Source organism: Canis lupus, chromosome 5 (assembly GCF_003254725.2).
Source record: "Canis lupus dingo isolate Sandy chromosome 5, ASM325472v2, whole genome shotgun sequence".
In the NCBI taxonomy this organism is placed as follows: domain Eukaryota; kingdom Metazoa; phylum Chordata; class Mammalia; order Carnivora; family Canidae; genus Canis; species Canis lupus.
Window position 1 is genome coordinate 45,650,755 of NC_064247.1, and position 12,800 is coordinate 45,663,554.

The 12,800-nt window shown below is 43.5% G+C and overlaps 1 protein-coding gene across 1 annotated transcript in view; it reads right to left on the reverse strand.

Moving 5' to 3' along the window:
- Positions 1–9,784: 9,784 nt before the first annotated feature.
- CACHD1 (cache domain containing 1) overlaps positions 9,785–12,800 on the reverse strand; it is a 200,450-nt gene continuing 197,434 nt past the window's right edge. The window contains exon 27 of the mRNA XM_035717022.2: positions 9,785–11,544. Within this exon, the coding sequence (XP_035572915.2) occupies positions 11,306–11,544 (239 nt within the window). The 3' untranslated portion in view covers positions 9,785–11,305. The remainder of the gene's footprint in view (positions 11,545–12,800) is intronic.

The window sequence follows — 12,800 nt, forward strand, 5'->3', positions numbered from 1 at the left end:
GGAACATTATACATAAGAAGTCTGATATCCTTTGGCCACTGCCACCCCTTTCTCCTTGCACCTGAAGACAATTTGTTGGAATATGTTGTGTTTTTTTAAACAGCAGGTATAACATTATACGTACCTCTGTGCAACTTACTTTTTTTTTTTTACTCAATAATACGTCTTGTAGATACAACCATGTTCATGCCCAGAGATCCACCTTATTTTTAAAACAGCTTCATAATATTTCATAATACATCTTCCACACTTGTGTCATTACTGAGATGCTTTCCAATTCTTTCCATTTCAACAAACGCTTCTGTAAACAAATTTGTCACGTTTCCTTGTGTTTCTATAGGATACATGTGGGGAAGTGAAATCAGACTGTGTGCATTTAAATTTCAGTAGATTTGCCAAAGTAGCTATACCAATGTACATGCTCCCACCAATGCTTAAGAGTGTTATACAACTTTGAAAGTTCTGCAATTTATGGGTGAAAAACCTTTATTTAGCTCATTTTAATTTGTATTTTATTAATTCTAGAAATGTTGAACATTTCTTCACATAATTACTGGCTATTTGTATCTTCTTTTTTTACTGAAGAGAAACTGGCTTAAGTTTGTATTGGGCAATTTCTTCTTTGCCTCATAGTTTAATTAGGTTATTCATTATTGTTAATACATTAGTTTTAATACATATTATTGTCAGTGCCAAGCCTTTGTTCTTTTTTTCAATTAGGTTTTTTGGGGTTATTTTTGTAGTACAAAGATTTTAATTACACCAACCTTTGAGTTATGACTTTCGCTTTTTCAGCGGGTCCTGTCTAAGAAAGTCTTCCTACATCAAGGTCATGAGCATGGGGTTTTACTTCCTTCTGATATTTCTGTAGTTGACAGGTTGATTTAGAAGAGCTTATGGGACATTCTGATAAGGCAATTTCAACCTCTTCCAATCTTTTAGCAAAGGAATTTATCCCTATAATTTTAGGCATCTTGAATTTTCAACTATCTTTCTCGCTCCTATTTTCGGTTCAGAGGAGAGAAATAAAAAATGTGAAATCATTCCATTTTAGTATCTTTTGTCCCTTTCTGAATTCACCTCAAATTCTGGTCAGAAATAAGTTTCTTCACTCAGCAAATATCATTATGTGCCTGCTCTAGAGAGGCACCAGGACGCAGCACACAGACAGACAGACACCCCTGACTGTCCCGCTGCTTAGCCTGCTGGGAAGGCAGACATAAAACAAATAACTGCGTGTGATGACAGCAAAGGAGGAGATGTCTCACATGGGGTGCTGTGAAATACCCACACGCAGCTGAGCTCCAACTGTGCTGGGGATTGGAATAAAAGTGGCTTGGAGCTTTTATCCCGTGCCCTGTAGCAAATCCAATGACCTTCCCAAGACTCCTGTGAACTCCTCAGAGCTCCTGGGGCCTCTGGCCTTGAGGTGTGGTTCCCTCAGCTGCTCCACTGGCCTCTTACCCCCCTACACTGCCGGCCTCCTCTCTGCTCTGGCCCAGCTCATCGCCCTTGGTCCATCTCCCTTCATTTCCTCTGAAGTCACTCGCTCAGGGCTTGTGTCCAGGAATCCTCAGTGAAGCCCAGAGGAGGTGCAGGTACAGACGAAACCACCAGACAAATCCATCGCCGATGCTCCCTGAGCCTCCTTGCCACCTGGTGCCCCACACGCTCTCCCTGGTCACCTTGCTCTGGGGGCACCAGGCCGTCACGTCTGGTGGCCCTCTCCTGCCTTGAGACTCCCCACTTGTCCCCAGCTTGTTGCTTCCCAAGCCCCTTCAGAAGCACCATCTACCCTAGCTTTTTCTGCAGATCCATTCCACCTGATGAAGAGTCTCCTTCTTTTGCAGCGCAGGACTGGCAGGGGATTCAGAGTTTCAGGCTGTTTTTCCTCTGCAAGTGTGAGGACAGTATAAAGATGGATCTTCCCCGTAATGATCTCTGTTAGCAGGCACAAGCAGCCACAGCCAGCTCTGGGTTTAAATAACTTTTCCCCTGCAACAGGGGAAGCTAATGCAGGTGGGTGGTCTCTGAGGAAGAGGCACTGAGGCTGAGATCTGAAGGAGGAGCAGTAGTTACGCAGGGGAGCAGTGGGGCAGTTGGGGGGGGGGCATGGAGAGGAAGTACCCCAGGCAGAGTGAGCAAGGCATAGATGAAAAATTAAGAGAAGACAGTGGCGGGATTCCTGGGTGGCTCAGCGGTTTGGCGCCTGCCTTTTTGGCCCAGGGTGTGATGCTGGAGACCCGGGATCGAGTCCCGCGTCAGGCTCCCTGCATGGAGCCTGCCTCTCTCTCTTTCTAAGTCTATCATGAATAAGTAAATAAAATCTTAAAAAAAAAAAAAAAAAAAAAAAGAAGAAGAAGACAGTGGGAATGAAGAGACTGGGGGTAAAATGGCTTTATCCTCAGGGCAGAGTGAGGGTGGTCAGTGGCAAAAGGTTAAAGTGTGTTAAACAAGTAGCAGGTTTTAATTTTACATTAAAAATAAGATTGCTCTGCTATAATGAGATATTACTTTATATGCACTGGGATGACTATAATTTTTTTTTGAGAAAGGAAAATCAGCGTTGTCAAGGAAGCAGAGAAATTGGAACTCTTGTACATTGCTGGTAGGAACGCAAAACAGCACAGCCGCTCTGGAAAACAGTCTGGTAGTTCTTCAAAATGTTTAACGTAGAGTCACCATGAAACCAAGCAATCCAACTCCTAGAGATTCATCCAAAAGAATTAAAAATTAGTATTCAAACAAGCACTTGTATACAAATACTCAAAGCAGCACTATATGCAATTGTCAAACGATGGAAACAACCCAAATATCCATCAAATGGTGAGTGGATAAACAAAAGGGGATGTAGCCATGTGATGGAGCAGTACTCAGCACAAAGAGGGACATGCAACATTATGGAAGAACCTCAAAAGCATTACGCTAAGTGAAAGAAGCCAGACACACAAGGTCACCTATTGTATTTATATGAAATGTCCAGATGAGGGACCCCTGGGGTGGCTCAGTCGGTTAACCCTCTGCCTTCCACTGGGGTTGTGCTATCTGGTCCTGGGATCGAGCCTATGTCAGGCTCTCTGCTTAGTGGGGAGTCTGTTTCACCCTCTCCCTCACCCTCTCCCTGTGTGTGAACTCTCTCTTTTTAAAGGATTTTATTCATTTATTCATGAGACACACAGAGAGAGAGAGAGAGAGAGAGAGAGAGAGAGAGAGAGAGAAGCAGGTTCCATGCAGGGAGCCAGATGTGGGACTCAATCCTGGGTCTCCAGGATCACGGCCTGGGTGGAAGGGGGTGCTAAACTGCTGAGCCACCCGGGCTGCCCAATAAATAAAATCTTTAAAAAAACGTCCAGATTAGGTAAATCCATAGACATCTACAGAAAAGTCGATTGGTGGTTTCTAAGGACTAAGGAAAAGGAGGAATGGGGAGTGATTGCTTTGTGGGTTTGAGGTTTCCTAGGATGGCACAAATACTTCGGAACGAGATGGCGGGGATGGTTGCATAATATTTTGACTACACTAAATGCCACCGAATTGTATACTTTAAAATGGCTAATTTTACGGTACATGACATTTCCCTCAAAACTAAGGTTAGGTGAACTGGGTGGGAGCCAGGGGAACAGCGGGGAGGCCGCTGTGGTGGCCCAGGTGAGAAAGGGTGGCAAGGGCCAGCAGGGTAGGGGAGCAGGGACGCCTGCCCCGCTCGGGCCTGCGAGCACCCGTGTGGCTCGTCCTACAGGCAACTGGACAGGGGGCCGGAGGCGTGGAAGAAGGGATCCCTGGGGGGCTCGGCGGTTGAGGGCCTGCCTTCGGCCCACGTGTGATGCTGGGGTCCCGGGATCGAGTCCCACTTCGGGCTCCGGGCATGGAGCCTGCTTCTCCCTCTGCCTGTGTCCCTGCCTCTCCTCTCTCTGATGAGTAAATACATCTTAAAAAAAAAAAATTGTGGACGAAGAGGGGGTGCACGGAGCGTCAGCGCAGCCTGGGCAGGAGGGTGCCCCTGTAGCCTCGGGCGGCTGTGCCAGCCACGCCGCAGGTAGCGCTTGCACGGGGCCCCGCGGGGACAGCGCGGAGAGGCGTGGGGGGGGGATCTAATCACCCGGAGGGGGGCTGCAAGGGGAAGGAAGGTTGGCACTTGTGGGGGAGGGGACGCTGGGGTGTTTTAGGATCACTGACAGCAAGGGGAGCTGAGGACGTGCATTTGTGATGCCAGTTGAGGACCGGCTGCCTCTAGGAAGGAGCTGGAACATTCCTTCCCCGGGAGCAGAGAGGGGGCCGTCTGAGAGCCACCTTGACGGGAAGGTGTCCAAGTGGTGGGATTTCTACCCTAAGGCCAGAGCGGAATGAAGGCAGCTGCAGAGAGGCTGTGGCAGGGCGGGTGGCAGGGCAGGGGCGTGAGGACACGTTCTGGAACAGATCTTGAGGACAGTGCGCTGGAGAATTAACTGGGCCTGGACAAAGGATTGCCAAGGAGCCCTGAAAGTCAGGGACATACTTTTGCAGGGAAGCCAAGCTTCTTGTTATGTAATTTTCTTTTTCCAAAAGCACAAGGCAGTAGGAACTAAGGCAGTAATCCTGGCGGGGATATTGTTACATCAAACACTTTAATCAAGCAGCACCCAGAAATAGAACGAGAGTGGGGTGAAAGAAGCACAAGGAGTCCGAAGAGAAGATTTGAAGCACTCCCATATTAACAGAACCCCTTCTTCCAAACAAATGCCATGTAAAACTATACGGGGTATTGGATAACTGTATGTTCAAATTACACAACAGGAATTATTTTTGCACTTAGATGTATGTACACATCACATAAATTGTTAAAATTTATGTAAAACTTTACAGGCATCTATACCAACGGGAGGTTGAGGATTTTTTTTTTTAAAGATTTTATTTATTTATTCATGAGAGACAAGACACACACAGAGAGAGACACAGAGGGAGAGAGAGATGCAGAGACACAGGCAGAGGGAGAAGCAGGCTCCATGCGGGGAGCCCAATGCGGACCCGATCCCAGGTCTTCAGGATCAGGCCCTGGGCTGAAGGCAGGGCTAAACTGCTGAGCCACCCGGGCTGCCCAAGTTGAGGATTTTTCCATCTGAGAGAGCATTAAAAAACTGCTAAACATGGACTATGGTACTGTTACTGCAATATACTAAAAAACTGTTGCACAAAAAATTGAAATGAAGCTCATGGTTATAAAGAATAGACTGGGGGTTGTCTAAGGGGGGGGTGGCGGGGTGAGCAGAATGAAAGTGGTTGAAAGGTACAAATTTCCAGTCCTAAGTCATGGGAATATGATGCACTGTATGGTGACTATAGTTAATAATACCATATTGTACATTTCACAGTAGCTAGGAGAGTAGATCTTAAAAGCTCTCATCATGAGAAACTTGTAACTGTGTATGACGATGCATGTTACTGGACTTAACTGTGGTGATCATTTTGCAATATATACAAAGACTGAATCATTACCTTGTATACCTAAGATATATTGTTATGCCAATTATACCTCAATTAAAAAATGTACTAATTGATTGAGTAAATACTTATTTTGGAGAAATAAATTTACTTCATCTACTACTTTGAATAGTATACTATCTGTTGTAACGACAATTGACTTTTTAAAAGATTTTATTTACTTATTTATAAGAGACACAGAGAGGGAGGCAGACACACTGGCGGAGGGAGAAGCAGGCTCCACGCAGGGAGCGCTACGTGGGACTCGATCCCGGGTCTCCAGGATCACACCCTGGGCCAAAGGCAGGCGCTGAGCCACCCAGGGATCCCTATAGTTGACTTTTGAACGCTGGCTTGAATTCCATGGGTCTACTTACATAGAGGTTTTTTTTTTTTTTATATAAAGTACAGTAAATGTTATTTTCTCATGATTTTAACTTTTTTCTCTAGCTTACTTTATTGTAATAACAGTATGTAATACATATACAAAATATGTTACCTGTTCACGTTATTGGTAAGGCGTCTGTCAACAAGAGGCTATTAGGAGTTAAGTTTCTTTTTGGGGATTCTAATGGCTGTGTGGGGAGTTGGGGCCCCGCACCTCTGTGATTTTCAAGGGTCAACTGTAATTATGGCTGCAGTTGACACACCAGACATTTAATCTTCTCAACAAACATTGAAGGCCCTCCCTGCAAAGTATAGGTTATGGTGCCATGGGCACAACAAAGAACAGTAACAGTCTTTGCTCTTAGGAAGCTAGGGTCTAGTTGAGGCTATAAAAAAGTTCATATGAAAATGCAGCTAACATCCAAGCCAAGATTAGCTAGAAGCTCATGACTGGTGCAGAGGAGCTTTAGAAGATTTGAATTGGCAGAGGTCACTTTATATTAGGCTCAGGAGTGGTAAGTAGGGGTTAAGAAAACTGATCATGAAAGAAGTTGCATTTTTTTGGTATTTTTTAAATTGAAGTTTGATTTGCTAACATATAGCATAACACCCGGTACCCATCCCGTCAAGTGCCCCCCTCAGTGCCCGTCACCCAGTCACCCCATCCCCCTGCCCACCTCACCTTCCACCACCCCTTGTTCATTTCCCGGAGTTAGAAGTCTCTCATGTGTTGTCACCCTCTCTGATATTTCCCACTCATTTTCTCTCCTGTCCCCTTTATTCCCTTTCACTATATTTTATATTTCCCAAATGAATGAGACCATATGTTTGTCCTTTTCTGATTGACTTACTTCACTCAGCATAACACCCTCCAGTTCCATCCACGTTTTAGAAGTTGCATTTAAATGGAGATTTGCAGAGGTCAGAGGAGCAGATCATTCTCTTAAGAGCAGAAAAGAACATAAAGTAGGTCAAAAAACATAAACATTCAGTCCTTAAAAGGAGATCCAACCATTTCTGACATGGAGGGACCCTAAGGACATCATGCTAAGTGAAATAAGTCAAAGAAATATAAACACCGCATGGTATCACTTATATGTAGAATATTAAAAAAAAAAAAAGTCACACTTCCCAGAAGCAGAGTAGAAAAGTGGTTGCCAGGGGCTACAGGGGTGGGAGAAATAGGGGAGTTGGTAAGGGGGCACAGTTTCACTCTAAGATGAATAAGGTCTGAGGAACTAATGTAAAACATTGTCACTAGAGTTGACAACACTGTACTGTAATAACTGAAATTTGCTAAGAGTAGAGAAGAGAATGTCAATGTTCTCACCAAAAATTCAATGAAGAAAGTGTTAATGGGGAAAATCTTTTCACAATGAATACATATATCAAATCACTATGATGTAGATTTTAGATACATATTTTTAAATGTATCTTTAAATACATATTTTAAAGATTTATTTATTCATGAGACACAGAGGGAGGGAGGGGGGAGAGAGAGAGAGAGAGAGAGAGAGAGAGAGAGAGAGAGAGAGAGAAAGACAGGCAGGGAGAAGCAGGCTCCATGCAGGGAGCCTGATGTGGGACTCGATCCTGGGTCTCCACGATCAGGCACTGGGCTGAAGATGGCGCTAAACCGCTGGGCCACCCGGGCTGCCCAATTTTAGATACCTTATAATTTTAAAGATGGGGGGGGGGGAGAGAGAGAGAGAGAGAGAACAAGCAGTGGTAGAGGGGAGGGAAAAGGAGGGGGAAAGAATCTCAAGCAGACTACATGCTGAGTGTGGAGCCTGATGCAGGGCTTAATCTCATGACCCTGAGATCAAGACCTGAGCAGAAACCAAGAGTTGGATGTATAACCGACTGAAACACCCACGAGTCCCAATATCTTTTTTTTTTTTTTTAAGATTTTATTTATTCATGAGAGACACAGAGAGAGACAGAGACATAGGCAGAGGGAGAAGCAGGCTTCCCGCAGGGAGCCTGTTGTGGGACTAGCCTGCAGACCCAGGATCACGACCTGAGCCAAAGGCAGACCCTCAACCACTGAGCCACCATGGTGCCACAGGAGCCCCAATATCTTTTCATGTCAGTTAAACCTCAATAAAGCTGGGGAAAAAGTAAACACACACAGCATGAACAAAGATATAGATCACATCAAGAAATAGGTTCTTGGGGGAAGAAATCAAATAATTACCATGGTTTTGTAAGCCTCCCAAGCTCCATGCCATGCAACAAAATCTTCTCTGCTACTATTTAACTTCTTGTAAGGGTGAATTTAAATCAAAATTTTCTCCTGACGATGGTGGCAATAATGAATTTTTAAAAAGGTTAGGAAACACTGAAATAAGGTGGGGTGGGTGTGAGAGGCCCTAATTAGCAGTTTAGGACAATGAGGGAGGTTGGAAGAAGACTTAAAAGTTTCAGATGCATATATAGCTCTATCTATTGGTACACACACTTTAGCTATTAAACAGACCATCTTCTAACAGCTGTAGAAATAGATCTTTCAACTTAATATTCTTTACTGAAAAGTCAGAAAAAAAATCTGAAAATGGCATTGTATTTCAGCCAGGAAAATCACTGTTCCTCTTCAGAAATAGACCAAAGATGACACGGATGAGACTGGGTTGATACATTTTGATTATATTACTCTACCAGATGTGTTTTTTCTCCCCCCCCCCCCCCAACCTCTTTTTGAAAGAGTAATCATTAGAGCAGCCCATCACCACAGGGAAATGAGCTTAAGTGATCTTCTGGGATTTCTTTCCACATATCAGTCACCAACATGCAAAATAAATCTGAGTAAATTTGACATTTTTCAAATGAAAATATTAATAAGGCTTAGTTGAGTATTCAAACTAAATCAGAAGGCAGAGAAAAAAAAAAAAAAAACCCCACACTTTCCAAACTGTCTAAAAAGAATGTGTCAAGAAAACAGAGGAACACATACTTGAGAGCTAGATGGGTCTGAACCCTGTTTTGTTTGGGCCACAAACAGGAATTTCCCTTTTCTGGCTGTATCAAGTGACCCGGGGCACCTTTAGCTGTCGAAACCTGTCTACGCTGATGTGCACGCTGGTTATAGGCATGAAGAGTGAACGAGAAGGCATTGCTAGGACCTCCCTCCCCAGGATTTCAGGGAAGGCTCGCGTTTACCATGCAATGTTATCTGAGGGGCAAGAGCCACCAATATAGGTCACTGTGATATAAAGTTTCCAAAAATATAACTGTTCTTTGAACACAAGAACAGGAACAGCATATGTTGAAACAGCACCGTATGCAACACTTGGGGGAGAAGACAAAAGGGAATTTAGAAAGGCAAAATCTCCCAAATCTGGGTGAGAGGCTGGAAAACACAGTTCTGTTTTCTTTTCAGGTAGAAGCATTCACCTACTTTCTACTGAAGTTCAGGACAGGGGAGATATTTATCTCAAAAGACACAAAATGCATTTCTGTTCTCACATTTGAGTAGGCTCCAACATATTTTATTAAGCTCTGAGTTTTGTGGTTCTTTTCTTGAAAAACCCCACGTTCCCCCCCTATCAAGAAGCTAGTGTCATCACACAAGTGTTCTCAACTTCAAGAAATAAATGGGTATCCCAGGGAGAGGTTTAATTTTCTGGAAAGACAGGAAAGTCACCCGTTCTCTCCAGCAAATTGAGAGCAACCATTTCTTTATTATTGACCTGAATGTAAGATGCTTAGCAAGGACGGGGGTGCCATATTCCGCATTTTTTAATACTTGCTCTTAGTTGCACCCACTGTATTCTTAAATTTTTTGCTTATCATGATGTCCAGAAACCCCCGAAGTTAATAGCAGCATCGAGAGGAGGCCTACTTTCAGTTTGGGGACTGATCTGCTAGCTTACAAAGTGAATGTAATTGGCCTTGAGGCACAAGAAGTGGTACATTAACAAATCGCTATAAACACTAAAACTGTCCATTCATACAGTTTATTTCACTAGACTGCAAATTTATACACAGTATGAAGGGGTTTCCTGATAGCACGCATATAGTTTACTTTCTGTACTGTTGAAGAACCAATTGTTTTTTACATTATATCGTAATACCCTATCATTAAAACATTATTCAGTGAATTTTTTTCCAACTACGTATAAACGGAGATTTACCACACACACGGTGCAAGAATGTCTTTATAACATATTTGAATCACAAAATGTGAATCTAAAATACATCACTGTAATTAGAACACTACTTTAAAATTACAATGTCCCATGTTATATTAGCCAGATTGAATTAATCTCTGTCTACATCACAAAGTGGTTTGGTGGTTAACTTCTTGGATAACTGGCAGCAGCTTTGAACCAGGACGTCAAAAGAAACCTTTAAGAATCAATTTTGAATTTTAAAATCTTTTTTTTTTCCTGTATGTACTCAATATTCTCACAATCAAAATGGGACATTTAAAAATTTATATATAGTCTCTAACACCAGGAGAAGAAATCCATCCCTCCCTTAGCTGAAAGGCTGGGGTTGTAATATTAGGTTTTGTAGAAATCTAAGAAAAGCATTGTACGGGGAATGGAACTGAGTTAAAGAGAAACAAAATTTCTTTAAAAACATTTTGGATTCCTTTGTCCTCTCTACCTCTGTCAAATGCAGAGAAAGAATACTGCACTACACAAATAAAGATGTGCTTCCGTGAAACGGTGTTCTAAAGAAAATGTATGTAAACAAGTCAGAGAGAAAGATTTCTTCATTTTCCCATTTTGTGGAGTGGGGCAGTGGGATGGTGTCACTTAAATAACAGAACTCCTTAGTCAAAGAACCACTTCATCACACACAAAACAGCTAGGGATAACCGCTGAAAATTTCTCATGTGTTTCTTTTTCTTTCCCCCAAAGTTTGAGAATGTTTGAAAGTTCAATAAATAGTAGAAAAATAATCCTTTACTTAGAAATGTTGAGATGCATCATTTAGAGCTCAACAGGAGTTCCATAGAGCAACCGCGGCATCTAGGTACCGCTAAGAAACAAAGCGTCATCTTCCAAGCGCACATTTCTCTCTGGATGTGCCCCATTCCCAGTCTCCGGCAGGGCACATTTCTCGCTCTTCCAGTTAAGGAGAGCCGAATGTTTCTGGCTCCTCAGAACATTCCTCTGGCTCAGCTTAACGAAGGTTCCCAATGTTTCATTTATAGGTTCCGTCTCTGTGTTTGGAGGTCTGCCTTCTGTTCCATTCCATTAGTACGATGGCAGGTTCATTAATCAGGCTTCCTTCCCCTCCGTCTCAGAGCCAGCCCTGCATTTGCACAAGCGTGATTTTGTGGATGTTTCTCCTTTTGAAACACATGAACAGGCAGGAAATGAGTTAAAGCACTCTGGACGAAACACAAACACAAGGGGTCTCTCGCTGTGGAGTATCTGATGCTGGCTCTTTCTCCCTCCAGAACATTCTGTAGCTCCCAGATCCCGTCTTCTCATGGAGGTGAGGAGTGTTAGCATTCTGCGTCGACAGTGTGTACTGTCACGGCCGCCTGTAAGTGGTGGCTGTGATGCAGCGTGGGGTGGTGGGGGCGGTAGTGGTGGAACTTGTGACTTAGGAGGGCAGCAGTCTGGGGCGGGGTGTCCAGATCCAAGTCCTCATCGTGGTTTCCCACGTCGACCCCCGCCGACAAGGGGTCATTGTTGCACGGAGGGTTCTCACTATCTTCCTGCGGGCTCATGGTACTGTAACCTAGAAAAGGAACAGAACAGGCAGCTGAGAGCTTCCAGATGCAGGGAAACTTCACTTAAGATTTCTAGGGCACTGGGAGATGTTCCTATCTTTGTGTTACATGGGTGCAAACATTTGCAGACATTAAAGCGCCTTATTTATTTTATTTATTTATTAGAGACACAGAGAGTGAGAGAGAGAGAGAGAGAGGCAGAGACACAGGCAGAGGGAGAAGCAGGCTCCATGCAGGGAGCCCAAAGTGGGACTCGATTCTGGGTCTCCAGGATCATGTCCTGGGCTGAAGGCGGCACTAAACCGCTGAGCCACCAGGGCTGCCCAAAGTGCTTTATTTTTAAGGAGATCTTTTATTAGCCATTCTTTTTTCACAATCACATAATATATAATCATCTTAGATACCTGAGAAAGCACAGATAAGAAAAAAAAAATACACAAGCAAATCCCCAAATCAACAAAACAGCAACTAACATCACCACACATCCCCTCTAATCCACAGAGGACTACCATTGACATTTGGAAGCTCTCTTTCTACACTTTTCCCGGAGATAAATTTTATTTAAAATAAAGGAAAAGATAAAAAAAAAAAGGCAGCCTCAAAAAAAAAAAAAAAGTCATAATGGGGCTCAGATTGAATTGGTGGGGCCTAGGTGGAGGGAAATTGGGGCTCCAATAGGCCTGAATGTGATGTCACAACACAATGAGAACAAAAACAACTGCCGCCATCATCTGCACACCTGCTCCACAGCAGGCACCAGCATCTTGGGGTTCCCACACACCAGCCAGGTATGTAGCTTAACATCCATCTTACAAGGGAGGGAGATGACGATCAGAGAGGTTAATGAACTTGCCCAAAGTCCCACCCAATGAAATACTAACTCCACATATACCCATAGCAACCAGCAACGGAATCAACTATTCTCTGTGTAAGCTGGCTCACCGTATTTAAAGATTAATTTCTTTCGGTGTTCTAAGTAATACATGTTTCAAAAGAAAATGCCCTTGCTGATCAAAGGATTCCATTCCAAGAACCCTGGCATGTTTTTAAATATTGCAAAAATCCCCTTTAAAAATTTTGAGAAGTGACAGCTCATTAATATTTCCACTGCATCTACGGTTAGCATCAATCAGCACTTACCCATGGGTAGCGCTAGTCACATTTGTGGCTGCAAAATTGATGTGCTTGCATACAGCCAAGCAAGAATAGTTTGTAGTTGAAAATGTATGCTCTGTGCAAAAATGCGAAAGGCAATTCTCCGTCC